The 20,319-nt window shown below is 39.5% G+C and overlaps 1 protein-coding gene across 11 annotated transcripts in view; it reads left to right on the forward strand.

The window, feature by feature from the left end:
* The window catches only part of KIAA0586 (KIAA0586 ortholog), an 83,134-nt gene that overhangs the window by 10,376 nt on the left and 52,439 nt on the right, over nt 1–20,319 (forward strand). For 9 of the 11 annotated variants that reach the window (XM_069856750.1, XM_069856740.1, XM_069856741.1 and 6 more), the window contains exons 9-17: nt 391–429; nt 1,616–1,842; nt 3,140–3,212; nt 3,533–3,793; nt 4,193–4,367; nt 11,490–11,678; nt 13,103–13,290; nt 14,773–14,880; nt 16,226–16,342. In XM_069856750.1, the coding sequence (XP_069712851.1) occupies nt 391–429; nt 1,616–1,842; nt 3,140–3,212; nt 3,533–3,793; nt 4,193–4,367; nt 11,490–11,678; nt 13,103–13,290; nt 14,773–14,880; nt 16,226–16,342 (1,377 nt within the window). The remainder of the gene's footprint in view (nt 1–390; nt 430–1,615; nt 1,843–3,139; nt 3,213–3,532; nt 3,794–4,192; nt 4,368–11,489; nt 11,679–13,102; nt 13,291–14,772; nt 14,881–16,225; nt 16,343–20,319) is intronic. The other 2 variants (XM_069856742.1, XM_069856751.1) reach the window with 1 other exon arrangement.

Here is a 20,319-nt window from a genome sequence, read left to right on the forward strand (position 1 = left end):
GGAACCCCACTTGTCACTGGCCTCCAGCTGGATTTCACACCATTTACCACCACTCTCTGGGCCCGGCCATCCAACCAGTTTTCCACCCAATGATGACATAAGCAAATGTGGAGTTCAGTCAGTTCGATACTTAACTGTTGACTTCCCGTCATTGAGAGATATGTAGATTTGGGTTAAATTACTGCTGGCTTTGTTGTACAGGGGATGAAAAGCCTGAATTAACTGAGGTAGCCTGAAATGGAACAGAAGGTGGTGCTCTAATCCAAATGAAGCGTGCAGTGAGAGATAGTAGTTCATTGTGCCCATTTAAATTTATCAGCTATCTACTCTAGATTTTACCTTGACAGATCTGTTTTTAGATAAGTTTCAACAGCTCTTCTCTCTTTTTAGGAAGCAAGTTCATGGAAATCAGGCATGATTGATCTTAAGGTATACTTTGAATTTTTATATTTTGTGTTGATTTTGTTTAAATGCTGTACTACTGAAACAGGTTTGAATACACTTGCAATGAGGTAACACTACATTAACTATTGCATACCTGTAATTTTTTTTAAAAGTTGCTGTTATGCACAAATCTCATTACTCAAAGTAAGATTTAACTTGTTCTTTGACTTGTTGTATTCGATCTCAGAGAGCTTTCTTGAGGGGATAATACAAACACTTGGCAGAAAGCTGCCACCTCAAGATGAGCACAGTGTACTAATGCAATCACCCTTTCATGATCTGAGTCTAATTGGCAAGTCAAATCTATTGCTTACATTTTTTTCACAGATTACACCTTACTGAGCTAGGATTTATCACCAAGATCCATTTTAAAGTGAAAACCTATATAAAATCAATAAATAATTTGGTATAGTATCCTTTTCTCACCAAGTAAAAAATAAATTGGGTTTTTTTTTGCTGCTTCTCTGTAAAATGCAGCCCTCTGCTTGGGGACCCCTGGGTTTCATCTGGAGTGTGAGAATGAAAGTGAGAACTGTAGTTGTACGGCTCCTTGTTTCCCATGTACTTGTGTCCCTGCCTTTTGTATTTAGCGGCTAATATATGCTCGATTTTTATCTCTAAAAGGATTCTGGAAAGTAAAGAGCTAAAAGCTGCTTCATTGTTTCTTCTGGAAAGTAAAATTCAGCAAAAGGGGGAGAGGATCTTGGTGCTGTTGAGGAGTTGTTCTGTTGCTAAAACTTGCCTATATTGCCTGGTGTTTCTTGGGATAGATTGATGCCAAATGAGGACATGTATTTAGAGGAATTTGGTTTTTTGATTATGCTTTTAATTAGACTTAAATAATATTACATGGAGAAATTTGCATGTCATACTTACTTCATGTATCTGATTGCCATCTTTTCACATGCTTATTTGCTTCGTTAGCTTTACTCTTCATACATTCCATCATTTAGCACTTGAGAGCTTTTGGATGTCTTTCCATTCGCCTGACTTTTAACTATATTTGCAATACGCTGAATGGTCTTAAATAATTGAAGTTGATTATAGCACACGTGGATGGTGTTTTTTATGCTGGACCTTGATTAATAAATTAATAGGAGTTCTGATCAGTGTGTAGAAAATTGAAATTACAATCTCTTATTAAAAGCTAGTGGTTCTTTTTTAATTTTAGTCAAAACCCCCTGCTGTTGCATCTGATCTTTCTGCACACCATCAGCTCAATAAACCATCCATCCTTCAAAATGTTCAAGTGCCAACATCAAGTCTGAGGAATGCTGAAAGGATTCTGAGAGGAGTTCAAAACAATAGAAAAGTTCTTGAAGAAAACTTGGAAGCTGTTATTCGCATGAGAGATGGGGATTCCATGTACACTTTTATCGATGCCTTGGCTACAAACAGGTTAGACGGTATCATTCAGTGCTTTCTGTAAATGCTCTATTTACCTGCTCAACTTTTGTCACCTCTCTTGCCATGTTTTTGATTCTGTGCATTGAAGAACTAGTACAGTTCCCTGCAAAAAGTAATTATTGACTCTTCGACAATCATGAAATGATTGACTTTCTCCCCCTCTACTACTACCTGAAAGGAGGTTGTAGTGAGGTGGGTGTTGGTCTCTTCTCCCAAGTAACAAGCAATAGCATGAGAGGGAATGGCCTCAAGTTGTGCTAGGGGAGGTTTAGACTGGATATTAAGAAAAATTTCTGTACTGCAAGAGTGGTGAAGCGTTGGAACTGGCTGCCCAGGGCAGTGGTGGAGTCACCATCCCTGGAGATGTTCCAAAAGTGTGTAGATGTGGCACTTTGGAACATGGTTTAGCCAACAAGGTGGTGTTGGGCTTACAGTTGGACTGGATGATTGTAGAGGTCTTTTTCAACCTTAATGATTCTTTAATTCTCTTGAACCTCAAGTGTTTTTTGACCTTCCTGATTTGAACTGCATTTTTTGACAGGTACTCCTTGGTATCATCAATGCTCTAGAACATAAACCTAAATTCTGAGACTGTATGATCTGGGCAAACTGCTCTGCTGTCACAACAAGGGGACATGTAACTTTTTATAGAGAAATGTAAAATTAATAGTAAAGTTAAGCAATAATTTCATAATTCTGAACAGAATAGATTTCATTAACCTGTAGATGATACAGAATTAGTCATCCTACAGCACATCTTTGGCTTTTGAACTTTTGCTTAGTTAGTTAAATACTCCTGCTTGAATTGTAATGAGAATTTTCCTATTAAAATGCTTCTCCTAAAAGCTATTGCCCTCATGCGAACGCTTTTTTTCAGGCATGATATCTGCTACCATTACCTTTTAGGTGAAGTAGTAATTTTTATTGTCTAGGTTTTCTCTTTTGAGTTGGAATGTTGTTTTTGTTGCCTTGTTTTTTCAGCTTTTTGTGAAAATAGGAGCTGATGTGTGGATGCTGCTTATTCATATATGTTTGTAGTAACATGAGTGTATTCCAGCATGGGATGAGATGGAGTTTACAGGTGGCCTTTTGTAAGAACAGATTTAGGTTTGGGAAACGCGGGTAGGCTACGCTTAGTGCCTTTTGGAGACCGTAGAGGTACATAATCCCACTGCCTCTCTATTCTGGGTTTCCCTTTTTATGATGTTTGTAGGTCACTGCTTTCCCAGGAACAAATCCGTGCAATTTAAGAAGTGCTGACCTAAAATAGTTCTTTCTTCTGTCTCAGAGATGGATTGGAAGAGATTCGTATCAAAAAGACTGTGGATGAGTGGATTAAGGCAATTAGCGTGGAAATCCAGGTATGACCGTAAAAATGAGTTCAGGTTTGTGCATTATGTTTTTCCTCTTTACATTGTTCTGTAATGTCAGTAGTTGAACATGATTCACTCACAACTTGAGAACATGAGAAAACAGCTTATTAATACTAGCATGTAACGTGTTGTAATAAAGCATTTACCCCATTGTAAAACTTCAGTTGCTTAATGAAAATCACAGGTCACAGTTGTTGGCTAACATGAAAAACAGGCCATTTCTCAGAACTTCAAAGTTATCCGCAGACTTTTCTGATAGCCTTGTAGATAAAAATCTCCTTTTATTATGTTTTATGTTTTATCTTTAGGCTGAAATGGCAAGAAATGATTCAGAACAAGTGAAATATGATCAGAAGGTCCCATGGATCAAGAGAGCCCAAAACATCAAGGCTTTGAAGACCAATAAAGAAATTAAAGTGAAAACTCAAAAAATCCAGGGATGCTTGACAAAGAAACCTTTATCTGCAGCAAAGCCAGTGCAGAAGCAAGCAGAAGATAATGCAAACAAACAGAGGTTTAGAACTTATTTCTCTTCTGCAAGTTTGCAGGGGAAAGAAAAAAGGGCAGATGTGAGTTTAATTTTGTTGGTTTGAATTTTGATGGTGGCTGCTATGCTTTAGACTGCAGTATCCATGTGAAAAATCATATGTGTCATAATTTAAAATGAGTGGTAGCGTGTTCGTGTGGATTTCTGTTGTTAGAATTACAGCCTAACCTCAGCGTGCATAATAATGTAGAATTCATTTTTGTGTTATGAATTTCTTTCCCAGTGCCTCCTACGTTATTTAGCTGTTAGTATGCTTCTTGCATGTGCTCTGTGTGCATCGTTTTCATGCACGCTTGTACTTTGTACTGTTTGTTGCAGGACTTCTTGCTTTTTTTTCTCTAGACTTTTGCAATGCTATTGATATGTTCAAATTTTCACATGCGAAGAAACGTAAACTACTTTTTCTTTGCTTGTATTTCAGGGACCTGTTAGTGGAAGCGCAGTGGTACAAAATGAGGACTATTTGTACCAAGTTTATGGGAAACCAGTTTACCAGGGCCATCGCAGCACACTTAAAAAAGCACCGTATCTGAGATTCAACTCTCCTTCTCTCAAACCTAAACTTCAGAGACCCAAGGTGGTAGAGTGTGTTAGAGGTAATTAATTTTTTTATGTGAACTAGGTGTTCCTTCCCAGTTTTTCTGCTAGAAATTCCTTATATAAATGAAACTACTTAATCGTAGTTCACCTGCTCTTCAATTTAAAGCTTAAGCACCTCCAGGTGATCCTTCTTTTGTTAGTCAGGTCAGGGTTAAATGTGGCGTTAACTTTCTTTGTAGTAACATGTGGTTATTTAATTGATTGACAAAGGTCATTAATTATCAATCAATTACTTTTGTAGGCAAAATGTTAAGATCACAATATTCTAATTTTTAAACCTATTAAAATGTGTGGAAAATAATAATTAAAGAACAAAACCATATGATAACCTAATAAGGTAAAGTTTGTCTATACTTACCTGAGTTAGTATGAATAAATGTTTGCTCTACTGAAATTCATCCATTCATTGAAAATAATATTAATGAATACGACCTTCTTTAGGGAAATAATTATAAGATACAAAGACACATTTTGATCAAAATGGATGATTTTCTCTTTTCTGGAGTAAGTCAAATCTGTCCACCCTGTCTGTAGTGGTAATTCTTTCCAAGTGCTGTCTCAAAAAGGAGTGAAGAAAAAAGAAAAGTACCAACCTACATATTTATGTGAAATAAGCAATGTGTGTGTATGTGGCACTGCTCTGATGTTTATGAAAGCTATGGAAAGCCTTTTTCCATCATACGCTGATATCCATCTTTGTAGAACTTTTATGGGAACACGGGTGCTGATCTAAGGCACAATCTTTGTCTTATTTCTGTTTTTAAGAATAGACCAGTTCAATGTTTGCCTGGGTGTTTATGTTGGAGATACGCAAAGTGTAGGATTGTATTTGAAGTGAATTTTCAGAGGAAAATAAGCTTTTTTTCTCTCTTTTGGTGGCCCTTTCTGCTCTAAAATTTTTGCAGATGTAATATTCTTGGAATTTTCTTGGTAATTTTTGTTGTCTTTCACAGCTCATTAACAGTTTGAATTTGAGATTTGTCTGTTTTAGTTGGACCTGTTTTATTCCCTAGTTATCTTTCTGCTTCTTAATACAAAAACTAAGATTAATCTTTAATTGATCTGCCGAAAAACCTAATGCGGAGGATTGTGGGCAGATTTAGATGTCGTTACTACTGTTACTTGTCAAGGTAACAGCTGCTTTAGTTAGAAGTTGTTTTACATGTTGTAAGGAATGGGGAATTGGAAAATCATAGAATCGTTAAACTGGGAAAAGACCTCTAAGATCATCCAGTCCAACCAGCACCACCATTCCTACTAAACCAGGTCCCAGAGTGCCATGTCTACATGGTTTTTGAACACTTCCAGGGATGGTGACTCCACCACTGCCCTCGGCGCCCTGTTCCAGTGTCAGTAAAATGGTTTTCAGCGGCATTGAAAATTGGAGTTAGGAACTACTTCCTGACATATTTTACCCAGGCTTTCCTTTTTTGCCCATAAGCCATGTAAAATTGTACTGACAGTCTTGAAAGGTGACACTTCTGAGAGATGGCCCTGTCACTGTGTGTTTTTTCCCTAAGAATGCATTTTAAAAGCTGTGCCTTACAGAATCACAGGATTACAGTATCCTTTAGGTTGGAAAAGACCTTTTAAGCTGACTGAGTCTAACTGTTAACCTCACACTACCAAGTCACCACCATATTACGTCTCTAACCAGCACACTCATATGGCTTTTAAATCCTTCCAGGGATGGTGTTTCCACCACTTCCTGGGCAGCCTCTCCCGGTGCTTTGACAGCCCTTAGCACAAAGAAATTTGTCCCAATAAAGCTTCAGTGGAGTGCAGATAAAAAAACCCCTGAACAACAAGATCTTTGTTTTCTTCTTATTGAAGGAGAGAGTGAACAAATTGCATGATAAAAGATAATGATGGAGAAAAAGAGTGTGTTAAGTGTAAGAAGCAGTAAAAGTGGTAGTTGGCACAATCGAGTTAATAGGATGAACATCAGTGGAGAAATATGAGTTGGCTTTCTTCTGTGCTTCTTGCACTTAGGTGTTGTTATCCATTCAGGGACCATATACTTGATGAAGTCTTAACTGTCATGTTTAAAAAATGGTGTCCAGGTTTTTATTATAGCTGTCAAAATTTTATATTCAGTGTGAAGTAGAAGAGATTCACATGAGAAGGCAGTCACTTGATGAGACCATGCTTTTAGGCCATTAAAATGTACAGTATAAAATATATACATACATCTTTGAAGACAAGCACTGCTGTGGTTTGGGTTTTTTTTGACATTATGATGTACATCCACAGTGGCAAAACCTCGAAAGAATACAAGGACCTCTTGTGAAGCTTTGTGTAGTTTCTATGCAGTTTCCTGGCGTGTTTTTTACCTGTGCTCTGGAGCCCAGCTGTGATCCATGAATTAGAAGTGTTATTGGTAGAAAGTATTTGTAATTCCCATAAAAAAACCCTGTTGGAAAAGGTGGATGATAGTCCTGGCAAAAGTCTAGAGCACTTTTCAGAACTGACTTTGTTTTTAAAAGGAGAGAAGTTGATTTATGAAAACTACTGGTCTTGCTGCTCATGTACTTTATTTGACCTTTCTTGAAACATTTGGGTTTTTGTGAAAAGTGCCAGAGCAGTCATTTGAAGGACCATAGTATCAGAGTGACCCAAGTTGGAAGGGACCCACAAGAATCATCTCCTGTCCCTGCACAGGACAGCCCCAACATTCTCACCATGCATATGAGGGCATTGTCCAAATGCTTCTTGAATATTGTCAGGCTTGGGGCTGTGACTTCTTCCTTGGGGAGCTCTTCTAGTGCTCTACCTCCTTCTGGGTGAAGAACCTTTTCCTGATGTCCAACCTAACCCTCCCCTGGCTCATCTTCCTGACATTTCCTCGGGTCCTGTTATTGGTCACCAGAGAGAAGAGCTCAGCACCTGCTCCTCCTTCCCATGTGAGGAAGCTGCAGACTGCAATGAGGTCTCCCCTCATTCTCTGCTTCTCCAGGCTGAACAGGCCAAGTGACTTCAGCAGCTCCTCATACAACTTCCCCTCCAAACCCTTCACCAACTTTGTGGCCTCCTCTGGACTGCGTATGTCACTCACTCAATATATCACAATGATATATTACTCTTCTAGTCTACTGGCTCTGCTGCACACCTGTAATTCAGTTTTCTGTACAGATTTTTTTGACTAAAATTTGTGCTAGTAAGCACTTAGTGTAGTAATAATGAGATACAGTGACCTCCGAGATTTGGATTGAGAACAGACACTTCTCTAAAAAATATTTAATCAGCAGTTCTGCTTTTGCTGAGTCCTAAATGACATTTTTCTTCTATATTTATTGGGCTCTTGTCCTTTATATAAGGTCACAACCTTTCCAGGGAGGCCAATTTCATCATTCCAGAAACAATACCTCATAAAGAGGCAAAAAAAGTGGCTCGCTCCCTCCCAATCTAATTACAATAAATAGGTCATTTGATAGTACCAGTGTTCTATTGGTAAGGTGTTTAATTCAGTAATGTCAGTGAAATATAAAGGTATAGGTTGCATGTGGTTGTAATAAGCTGCTCCTGTGCTTCGGCTTATTTTCTGTTGGAGGTGAATGGAAATGAAAGAGAAAACCATGTACTGGATCCATGCTGCATTCAATCTTCCAGAACTCCTGCGTGTGACAAATGCAGTTTAAAAGCTATTTGCTTGAAACCAGAATGAACTCTGGATAGCCTTTACCCAAAGTGATTCTCTTCCAAGTCATTAAGTCACGCTACAGCTGTACAGCAAGGCGTGTGTTTGCAATAATAAGGACTCCATAAAATTCCTTCTTGATTACAAACTGCAGTTACAGAAAGTTATGTGTTTGTCTCTATGGTAAATAAAGTAAGACACCCCCTTGTATTCATATCTAAAGGAAGAAAAGAAGAATATGGATTTTCTTTTTTTTGCTTGTTACTTACAGGAATAGCGCTCCATTTAATATATTCTGTTTCTGTGGCTTCTGATTTTAATGGCTTTAGACTACTGGCATTACTTGTCTTAGACCCTTCCTATAAGGAAGAATCTTTCCAGGCTCGGAGTGTGGGAGTTCTTCAACCTTGAAAAGAGAAGGATCCAGGAAGACCTTAGAGCAGCTTTCAGTACTGAAAGGGGCTCTAGGAAAGCTGGGGAGGGGCTCTTGATCAGGGAGTGCAGGGGTAGGATGAGGGGGAATGGTTTTAAGCTGAAAGAGGGGAAATTTAGATAAGATATTGGGATGAAATTTCTTATGGTGGTGAGGTTGCCCAGGTTGCCCAGAGCAGTGGTGGCTGCCACATCTCTGGAGGTGTTCAAGGCCAGGCTGGATGGGGCTTGGAGCCCCTGATCCAGTGGGAGGTGTCACTGCTCGTGGCAGGGGGGTTGGAACTGGTTGGGCTTTAAGATCCCTTCCAACCCAAACCATTCTATGATTCTATAAGACAGCTGGTTAAGCTGCTTAAATTTTCTGCTTTCCTACATGTTGCAAATAGTATGGAAAAGTAATACTTCTGTGTTTCACATGGGTCTCGTGAAGACAAAATAGTGCAATGTTTTTGAGGGCTGCTGTTCTGAAAGTTGCTGTTAAAGCAGGAAAGTATAAATAATAAAATTGGAAACAGATCTGTACTCCTCTATAGTAGGAGTGTAAATAAAATGAAATGAAGTTGAATGAGCACGTTAAAGCTGCAGGTTCTTAAAAAAAGAGAAAGAAAGAAAGAAATCTTGCTTACACTAGGAACGGTTTGTTCTTTCCTTTGTGGATCTGCACCCACAAGTTCCCTTCCTGGCCTTGATGTACCAGGTGGTAAAGGCTTAAAAATTATTGGAAGTCATTGGCCTTAGGTTTGATTGGCTGGAAAATCCAGACTTATTAACTGACTCTATTTTGGTAGAGCAGTCTGCTGAGCTTGTTTTAAATTAGTGTTAGAATAGGGATGTTTATTTAGACTGAAACAGCCATCTGGAGAGTCTCTTTTCAGTCATTTTATAACTCTTTCAGCCATTTTCTTTGCAAATAAACTGTAGTGACTAATGCTTGGTTTCTTATGGGAAGTTTGGAAAAAATGCAACTAACACTTTTATGAGTGAAAGATCGTTTTTTAAAAAAGCTGGAGTTGTTTTCTTGCATAATTTAAATTGATAAATATATGTAAAACACTGGACTTCTAAACCAGAGTTTAATTAAATGTCTAGTTTCTGCCCAGTGCAAATAAACTTTTTTTGGGGAAGTGAAAAGTTGAAAGCAATTAAAATGAGGTGCTGTGTGTGTACAGTACTTAATCATTCTTACTGTGAGAACCTTGTTTTCACAAGTTGGCAGTGTTACAGACAGATTGCCAGTTTCTGCTTTTACTCAAAAGTTCGAGGACGGAGGGGACTGTTGGATCATGCGGTTTGACCTCTTCTCAGTCACAAGCCCCTGGACTCCATCTGTTTATTTTGTTGAATCCAGTAATTTGTCTTTGACCAGAGAACAGTTTTTCTGGCTAACCTGTGCTTGGCAGAAAGGCACGTGCTCATCTTTTAAAGACATTGGAGATTCTGCCCTCTGTTATTTCTTCCTGTGGCTGGATACCTTATAGCTCAAAAGTACATGGGACACTTCAAATTCATTCTATTCAGGAAGCATTTGGCTTCAGTTTACAGCTACTTCAGTTTTCTGTTTGCTTTCCTAACAAAATGAAAATGGCCTTTTAATGTCCAAGCTAGGTTAATATTTACAAATATGCAGAATGAGAACCGATTACGGTATTATCATATATTGAAGTCTTGTTCTGCTTCACCTCACTAACATCTGTTTGGACATCTGAAGATTACAGTCATCCCTCTGACCACAGCATTGCATTGTGGTTTCTTATTGCATCGCTTATTCAGTATGACCTTAAGGCCTTTTTCAAAGACGCTTCATTCTGACCGGTGTTTTCTCATTGAAGAGTTATGACTTGCCGTTTTTGTTTCAAGGGTTATGAACTGTGATTTGTGTGTACAACATTACCACTTCTTGGGTGATTTGCCTTGCCTGCATTTGTTAAAAGTCACATTATCAATCTTTATTATTCCTAACTTGTATAATTATCAACTTTCATTCCTCAGTTAGTTAGGAAGCAATTAAGTGTGAACAGAGCTAAAAAGTACTTGTTGCTATGTGCTGACTGACCATTGATACACATAGAGTGATGACCAGGAGCAACAGAGGAGTAAGATGACTTTTTCAGCTGTAGTGAAGATATGGAATTGGTTACAAGTGTGATTCATTCCAGATTTATTATCCTAATGTCTACAAAATAGCAGTAGAAGCACTTCTGTTTGATTCCCAATTGTTGACTCCTTTTTTGGGATGTTTCAGGCATTTTTTAACCATTTAGGTTGAAGTAAATCCCCTAATAATCTCTGTTGTTTGCAAAAGACATGGATGGAATAACACCTTGCATGTTTGCATAGCAAGAAATACATTACAGTAAACATTCTCCTCTATTATATGCTTAGGCATTGTTGTATACAAATTACTTTTGGGTGGCTATTTAACAATATATTTTCAAAACTGGACCAGAAAAATCGGGTGCTTCCTCAGTCTCAGAAGCTAACGCTTACAGGTATTAGTTACGGCTTTATTTTCCATTATCAATGAATTGTTAAACAAAGAGTTATATTTGTTCCCTTGAGTACTTGTCAGTCTTGTGGCTGGAGACAAACTGCACTTTTATAAAGCTGAGGCATTTAATCAGATGTTCAGCAGATCAAAGCTTGTGTTCTGTAACCTGTCTGTTGTTCTAGGCTTGCAGGCTGTTTTGATGCTGCCTTTTAACCCTAAATCATGGGTTTCTTCATAGCTGTGAAATCTTACATTTCATTCCAGCCCACTACCATCTTTGTGCCACTACCTCTCTTGTGTGTTTATGTGCCTTTATCTACTAGATTCAGATGCTTGAAAACTGTATTTTTAACTCCTTCGTTGCTGTCAATACTGAGACATCTCACAGCACTTGTAGAATCCACCCTTCCTGTATTCTCCCCCCGTCCTGCTCCCTCAATCCCACAGCAAAAATTTGCAGTTGTTTCAATAGAAGGTCGCTACTCTAATGCAGTAGGACATGTGGTGTTAGTGGGTTTGTTTGTGTGTTGATCATGTATGGTTTATCTGTTCTTCTTTCAGGTACAAAGGTAAAGTCAGCAGGAACACAGACTTGTTCTCGCACACAGAAGGTGGTAACCAGCCCGAAGAACCAGAATCGTCTATACGCACTTTCCCAGGAAAACCAGTATTTCTTTAGTCCAAGTAGAGATGTGCCAGCTGTCTGTGGTCCTGTTGAAGGTCACCTCATTCCTATGGCTATTCCACTAGGTAGGAGCAAATAGCCTGTAGAAGGGTTGTGTGAAGGTTAATTACTGCTACTTCATGGGAGTACAACTTATATCTTCCTAAGTCAGTGACTGCTCTGGTGAGACCGCAGCTGGAATGCTGCGTCCAGCTCTGGAACCCTCAGCACTGGAAAAACATGGACTTGTTGGGGCGGGACCAGAGGAGGCCATATGTATGATCAGAGGGCTGGAGCATCTGCCCTGTGAAGAGAGGCTGAGATACTTGGGGTTGTTTAGCCTGGAAAAGAGAAAACTCCGAGGAGACCTTGTTGTGGCCTTTCAACACTCAAAGTGGAGCTTATAAGAAAGATGGGGAACAACTTTTTAGCAGGGCCTGTTGCAATAGGACAAGAAGTGATGGTTTTAAACTAAAACAGGAGAAGTTTAGACTGGATATTAGGAAGAAATTTTTTTTTGATGAGGGTGGTTGAGGCAGTGGTACAGGTTGCCCACAGAGGTGACAAATCTTTCCAGGGATGGGGCATCTAAGGTCAGGTTGGATGGGCCTCTGAGCAACCTGGTTGATTTGAGGATGTCCCTGCTCACTGAGGGGGGATTGGACAAGGTGACCTTCATGGTTCCTTCCAACCCAAACCATTCTGTGATTCTGTGACTTCCTTTGGCCTATAAGATTTGCGGTTGCCCTTCTCATGGGAAATCTACATGGGAGAACAATTTAAAATGTTCTGGTTCTGATTTTTCGTGCTAGATATCTGGCAGCACCTGACAGCCATTATTTACCTAGCTGTACGTGCTTTCTTTGGTGCGCTTTCCACTTTTAGAGTTCTTGTTTTGGCTTGAAGTTTGATATCCATGTAAGCAGGAACTGGCTCCTTGGCCCTTGGATTCAGCATTTATGATGACTTCAACCAAAAGGTTTCAGTAGAATTGTGGCAAGCACACTAAATTTACTGTCACGTCTTCTGTATTTTTGAACCTTCAATAGAACCTTTATGTAGGCCTTGTTTCAGGAAGGGTTAAAATTATATTGGCATTTAAAGAAGGTAATTATTAAAAAGAGTGTCTCGAACAAAAGTTTGATGAATGCTCCAAAAGAGTATCTTAAATATGGTTACAAAAGTGCGAGGTGGGGGAAGCATGGTATGGAATTTTGGATTGCAAACACAATGTAGTTATTCTAGTTTTCAGCAGTAGGTGTCACCATAGTCTGGAAAAGGGAATAATTCCAAAAAAATGGCAGTGTTGAGTTTACAGTTTCTACTGGGAAAGCCTTAACATTAGTACTGAAGCACTATATTTTAGCTACTGTTAACAGGGGACTTCTTAATTAGTCTATAATTACACATGAGATCTCAATCTCTCTCATGTGAAACATATTAATTGTAATTAATTTCACTGACTTTGGAGATTTATCTATCTCTTTAATTATTTTATAACTGTCCTTAGGTCAAACCCAAATCAGCGACATCTCATTGCAGCCTGCTGGAGTGGTTATAGGTAAACCGCACCCTATTACAGTTACAACTTCTCTTCCTCAAGCGCCACCAAAACCACCGGTTGAGATTAAAAAACCAAACATAGCTGTAATAGAGATGAAATCAGAGAAAAAGGATCCACCTCAACTCTCTGTGCAGGTGCGTGTCAAGAGTAATGATTGTTTGTTTGTTTATTTTAATAAATGCTGACTAAAGACAGTCTCATCCATTAGTAACTTGCTTCGACATCACTAGGTGATTTTCAGGAAGCATTAGAAACACACAGAATGGAGGGACCAAAAACCTGTCGTGCTATGCTAATACTTTTATTCATATCTTAACAATATATTATTTAACCAGAACAGAAAACTGCTTCTTCCATAATGAGAAGAAATGGCCTCATGTTGCATCGGGGCAGGTTTAGATTGGACCTCAGGGAAAAATTCTTCACTGAAAGGGTTCTTGGGCACTGGCAGAGGCTGCCCAGAAAAAAGGTGCAATCCCCGTGGAGATGTTTAAAAGACAGGTAGACGAGGTGCTCGGGGACTTGGTTTAGTAGTGGACAGGAACAGTTGGACTCGATGATCTCAAAGGTCTGCTCAACCATAAGATTCTCCGATTCTGTAAGTCACCTATGTAGGGTGTTTGTGCAATACTTCTATGTCAGATTTTCTTTTTTATAAATGAGATTTTTAAGCCAGAAAAAGCTGTGAATTAAAGAAGTATTAAAGGCTTAAGTATGTCCGTTTTCTTGGATGCATGCTTCAGCCTTTTGCTACCTCATGCATGACAGTCAGCCTGAGAATTTCACTCCTGATTAATCAACCCTTGTAGTCCTTACCCAGTGGGTTGGTTTGTTGCTTTTTTAAATTCTTGAATTCCTTGACAACAGACTCATGTAAATGTTTCTTACGTGTTCATTATTTTGGATTCAAATCGTTGAGAATATACACACTCCTACACACACCTTTCAGATACAAATGATTCATGGAACAAAGTTACACAGAAGTAGAGTGTGTGGCTTGTTCCCTTGCTGTATCGCTGTTTTCCACCCACATGCATTTTGCTGTTAGTTCACCCAGTTCTTAAATTTTTAAGGTGACTTTTAATGTTTTGGTTTTTTTTTGCTCTGGAAGAATTAAGGAAGAACTTAGAATCTTCATTCTTTAAAAAAAAAAGTGCCAGTGCTCTAGTGGACATTCCTTTATTACAAACTCTATTGTGATACAAATACCCCTTTATTTTAGCCTATGAGATGAAAACATGAAACTGATAACCAGCCCACACTGTGGCTTTTAGGGTAACTTGGTGTAAAGGAATTGCAAGTGAAACACAGATCTTCTCTATAAATAGTTATGGGTGTATTTGCCTTTTGTCACATGCCAGGCAAAGTGTCAGGGAATTAGAGAGCAGGAGGAATTGGGTACTGCAAGAACAAAGTGAATATTTCTAAGGTTTGGTTTTGTGCATTGCAGTATTTTGTTTTTCCAGAACCAAGTCGTTGTCAGAGAGAGATGTAAGCAAAGGAGGTCACTGAAGTTCAGTGGCTCAGTAGCAAGCAGAAGAGAGAATCTAAAAAGCTCAATGATAGTGGCCAAGCTAATACATGGATTTGCAGATTGGTGCTTTTTTCTATCCTAGGTATTACCAAGTATAGATATCAACAGTGTTTCAGATGACAGTGTGAGTGTAAACCACGTTCTTCCAGGCTCTGAACCTGCACTTCCTCCTGTTGATGCTGTAATACAGGTATTGATTGGTCTAAATGTCTGTCAATTCAAATTTGTTAAAAAAGAAAATATGTTAAATTACTACAAAATGATTTCATTATCCAGAGAAATTGGGCAGTTCCAGGAAAAAGGGAGTAATTATTCTGAAGGATTTATAATGTTAGGTGTTTGTTTAATAAAATGAAATATTACAGCAAGATGCTGTTCTTCCAAGATTAAATAATCACCATAGCAAAACCCTAAGAAAAAACAGTATTTCTCTGCCCTGTTAAGAGTTATAATCCCGTATTGTCCCATGTCTGTCTTATTTATACTGGCTTCAGTGTTCTGGCATGAAGATTGGACATGTTCTTCATTCCTCTGTCTGCTCCTTGGCTCTACTTGAGTGGTTCGTGGCACGTACGCGTAGCCTGTTCACTGGTAGCCTGTGGTGTGTAGAGCTGGCTGGTCTACTCTATTGTCTTTCCATATAACTCTTCAGGAGTGTTTTTAATCTAATTTAAGCAGTAATGAAAGCACAAGACTGGATAGTGTAGAGGCACGGTGATGCAGGCAGTATTTCTTTATAGTTATTGTACTTTGTTTACCCTGTGTGTTAGCTGCTATTCTCACTTAAGGAGTTAGGTCCTCCAGAGTCAAGGTATTCACTAACTAAGACAGAGAATGTGAACAGAGATAGTGATTATGATTAAAAATGTTATTAACTAACGTTGTAGAAATCACAGAAAAGTAACTTATGTGGCACAAGACTCTAAAAGTATCATTTGTTTTACTCTGTGGGCTCTTCAACCAAGTTGGTCTCTTCTCCCAAGTAACAAGCACTAGGACGAGAGGAACTGGCCTCAAGTTGCTCCAGGGGAGTCTTAGAATGGATATTGGGGAAAATTTCTTTACCAAAAGAGTGGTGAATCCTTGGCAGAGGCTGCCCAGAGCTGTGGTGGATTCTCCATCCCTGGAGCTGTTAAAAAAAAATGTGTAGATGTGGCACTTTGGGGCATGGCTTAGTAGGTGCATTGATTATGTTGAGGGTCGGACTGGATGATCTTAGAGGTCTTTTCCAACCTTAATGGTTCTATATTTTGTCTTACTGACTTTTCTAGTAATAGTTACCATTATTGCTCTAGAACTTTTGATGGTGAGATGGTTTAATTTGTCAGCATACAAAAAAGAGTTCTAATAGTATCTTGTTATCCTATGCAAATAAATACTTCTAGCTTTTAAGGTGAGTGAAATGTTCTTTTCTTGTTTCGGGCTGTTGACAATCAGTGGTGATTTAATTGCATTCTTGTAATGAAGTTTTTCTGCTAGCTCATGTTTTTCCACCTAATATGAAATACCTCACAATTTCAATCTGTCTTTATTAGACTCCAGAAGATGTATGTAGTGAAGAGGAAGACACGAAGTTTCCAGGAACTAATTTCGTTGAGGTTACTGATGTCATGGAGGTAATTAAAAGGAAAGGACACCTTTGCCATGTAAACGTTTTTATATTTCCTTTATATTATTCTGTCATACTGAAAACACAATTTAGAAAATTAGTTTGTCCTACTAGCAACTTTAATAATAGACATTGAGCAACAGTGAACTGTTTACAGTGCTATAAACAATTTTATAATTTACTGTGTATTATTAAGTAAAGGACCTTTGAAGAATTACAATGAAAAACCAAAGTTAGCTTTTATTTAGATGTGTTAGATCCACTAGAAATGGCAGTAGTTGTCTAAAATCAGCAGTGATTATAGCACTTAAGTTTCACAATTTTAAGATCTAAATGTAATACCTATATAAGATGGTCTTACAGATTTTAAGTAATGTGACTTATATTTAAAAATGTGGAAGTATTTTCTGAAGGTTTCCCTTCTAGGAAATTGTAGTTTCAGACAAAAATAATATAACTAAAAAAAAAGCAGGCAAGTAGTGGATATGAGTATCTGTGTTCAGCATGTGCTGCTCATCTTGTGGATCCCTTTAAGAGTTGATAAGATTTTGTTTTCATAGAATCACATAATCATAGAATGGATTGGTTTGGAAGGGAACTTAAAGCTCATCCAGTTCTCAGCCCTCTGCCCTGGGCAGGGACACCTCCCACTGGATCAGGTTGCTTGAAACCTCATCCAATTGGGCATTGAACACCATTTTGCTGAATGCCTTGTTACTGTGTGCGTGTTTAACAGCATCGCTCTTCCTGGATTGTGATAATAGGAGTGTATCGGAGATACTCTTTTACAGTTTAATTTTTTTGGGTAGCACATCTCCTTTGCTGACTTCCTGTCAGTCAGAAACTGGGCTGACAAATCGCAGAATCATAGAATAGTTAGAGTTGGAAGGGACCTTAAACGTCATCTAGTTCCAACTGCCCTGTGATAGGCAGGGACACCTCCCACTAGATCAGTCGAAATCTGCCCCTCTCCAGTTTATCCCCATTGCCCCCAGTCCTGTCACTACAAGACTTTGTGAACAGTCCCTCCCCAGCTTTCTTGTAGCCCCTTTCAGGTACTGGAAAGTCGCTATAAGGTCTCCTCCGAGCCTTCTCTTCTCCAGGCTGAACAAGCCCAACTCTCTCAGCCTGTCCTCGTATGGGAGGTGCTCCAGGTGGGTGATCCAAACTGTATTTCACTTCTCCGGTAGCTGGGAGAGGCTGCCTCTGAAGGCAGTGAGATGCTGTCACCCTGCTGTTGTGTCTTATCCTGCCTCTGTGGAAGGTGGCGGCTACCATCCGTTGCTGCGTTTAGAACTCAGTAAATACCAAAAACTTGAAATTGCTGTTTTGGCTTTCTGTTGAAGTACTTTTTCCTCAAGCTTCTTTCTAGCGAGCTGGACTTGCTGTGTGCATATCAAAATCTATGTATCAAAAATGCTTTATTCATAGAATCATAGAATAACCAGGTTGGAAGAGACCCACCGGATCATCGAGTCCAACCATTCCTATCAAACACTAATCCATGTCCCTCAGCGCCTCATCCCCCCGTCCCTTAAACCCCTCCAGGGAAGGGGACTCAACCCCCTCCCTGGGCAGCCTGTTCCAGTGCCCAGTGACCCTTTCTGTGAAGAATTTTTTCCTAATGTCCAGCCTAAACCTCCCCTGGCGGAGCTTGAGGCCATTCCCTCTTGTCCTGTCCCCCGTCCTAAGTCGGTCCTAAGCGATTCACTTTTAGCTTCAAAATTGCCTTATGTTATTGGAGGGGAGGAGTTAAATCTGTTTCAACACTGTTCTCCTATTTGCACAAAAAAGCTTTATTTTATAAAAATAAATAGGAAAGCTATCTAAGAAATCAGTTTATGAACTAACAGAAAAAAGGTGCAATGTTAAATTTCTTTCTGTGTGAATAATAGTTATTCATTATTTCTTTTTTCATTTTTCTGCTGGATTGCTTTTATCTTTTCTTTTTGGCAATGGGAGATATTTTAACCACAATATTAAAATTGTTCCAAGTGAAACATGTGCTTGGCCTATGACCACACAGACAACGTTCCTAAAAATGTGCAAGGCAAACACAATGTAGAAGCATAAAATCAACCTCTGGAGTGGCAGGGGTATTTAAGACATCAAAAGGAAGCAAAGTTATTGTTATAAAAGAGGCTTCAGATTCATGAAAAAATGTGCATAAAATGCTATATGGAAAAATAGCTTATTGTTGTCTTCCCCCTTGTATTATAAAACCTTAATACTGTTAGGACTGAGGAGGATCAGTATTTGTGTGAAATTGCATTTCTTTATCTCCTTTTTTTCATTTATTTTCTTCCCTGGTGGATATTGGAAAAAGACTCCGGGACTTTGGCCCAGTTATTTCCTTTTCCTGGGTTTTGCTTTACCTTTTCTGCTACAAGATACCTATGTAACAGATACTTAAGAGCTGAAATGCTAGTTGTAAGCGCTGGTGGCCTGATCGGTTGGGCTGCCTGCTCCCAGGTCTGGCCAGCAGCAAGGCTGAGCGTGCTTTGCCAATACATGTACAAACATACATGTGCAATACATGTGTGTACGTGAGTGGCTGCACGGCTCAGCACTCAGCACCAGCGTACTGGTCCTGTTCCCCTTATGTCTAGTCTAAATCTGCCCCTCTCCAGTTTATAGCTATTGCTCCTCGTCCTATCACTACAAGCCTTTGTGAACAGACCCTCCCCAGCTTTCTTGTAGCCACTTCAGGAACTAGAAGGTGGCTATAAGATCTCCTTGGAGCCTTCTCTTCTCTAGGCTGAACAAGCCCAACTTTCTCAGCCTGTCCTCGTATGGAAGGTGCTCCAGCCCTCTGATCATCTTTTTAGCCCTCCCTTGAAATCCCCTTGGTTGGGAAAGTAGTTGGAAATAGCATTTTGTGAGCAGACAGGACAGATCAAGCACAGGGCAAGGAGAGGCAAGTGTGCTGAGCAGCCGCTTGTTTACGTGCAGCCCATCCCTTTTGTCTCTTTATCCTTCTATTTTCCCACACGTGTACCTCTCCAAACCACCATGGTCCTTCCCTTTCCACATCCTCCCTGTCTGCACCACATAAAAAATGTACATCACAAAATATGTTTCTGTGCTTCCCAAAATAAATCATAGTGTCATCACTTCATCCAAATGCACCTGTCCAGCCTTAAGAAGGGTGTTACGGAGAGTCTTTCCACAGGCTCCTCTTGCTGAGATTCACTCTTGGAGGTGGAAGCTGATAGCCCTGGGAGTGGCTGTATTGAAGAGCTCAGTTGTCATATTAGCTTATTCGTCAATCTTCTGCACTCATTTTGTGGGTGGAGACAAACCTTTTATCGCATAACCCAACAGTGATTTGTTGTAGCATTCTTGTGGACCAAAGCAACGTGTCCTGACTGGTAAAACACAAGCCTTGCAATGGGAAGAAGTGATGCACCTTGTTCTCCTATGACCACCGTGCCCTTTAAAGACCCAGAGCTCTGTCTGCCAAAATACTTGAATTAGATGCTCTTATTTCATAATAAGAAAATGAATGAAATCGTAGAACCATGGAATGGTTTGGGTTGGAAGGGACCTTAAACCTTATGGTTGGACTCGATGATCCAGTGGGTCTTTTCCAACCTGGTGATTCTATGATTCTATGATTAAAGCCCATACAGTTCCAACTCCCCTGCCATGGGCAGGAACACCTCCCACTGGATTAGGCGTTCCAAGCCCCGTCCAACCTGGCCTAGAACACCTCCAGGGATGGACCAGCCACAACTTCTCTGGGCAACCTGGGCCAGGGCCTTCCCATCCTCACAGGAAAAAATGTCTTCCTAATATCTCAATCTCCCCTCTTTCAGCTTAAAACTGTTCCCCCTTATCCTATCCTTGCACCCCCTGATAAAGTGCCCCTCCTTTGCTCTCCATAATCCACTTCAAGTACTGGAAGTCTTCTCTAAGGTCTTGCATGTATAGGAAAGCGGAAAAGGCTACTACAGCTTTGATTTACACACCACTTTATTTTTGATCAGTAAAGTAGGTTCAGACTTTCCAAACAGAAGA

The sequence above is a fragment of the Phaenicophaeus curvirostris genome, chromosome 5 (genome assembly GCF_032191515.1).
Source record: "Phaenicophaeus curvirostris isolate KB17595 chromosome 5, BPBGC_Pcur_1.0, whole genome shotgun sequence".
NCBI lineage: Eukaryota > Metazoa > Chordata > Aves > Cuculiformes > Cuculidae > Phaenicophaeus > Phaenicophaeus curvirostris.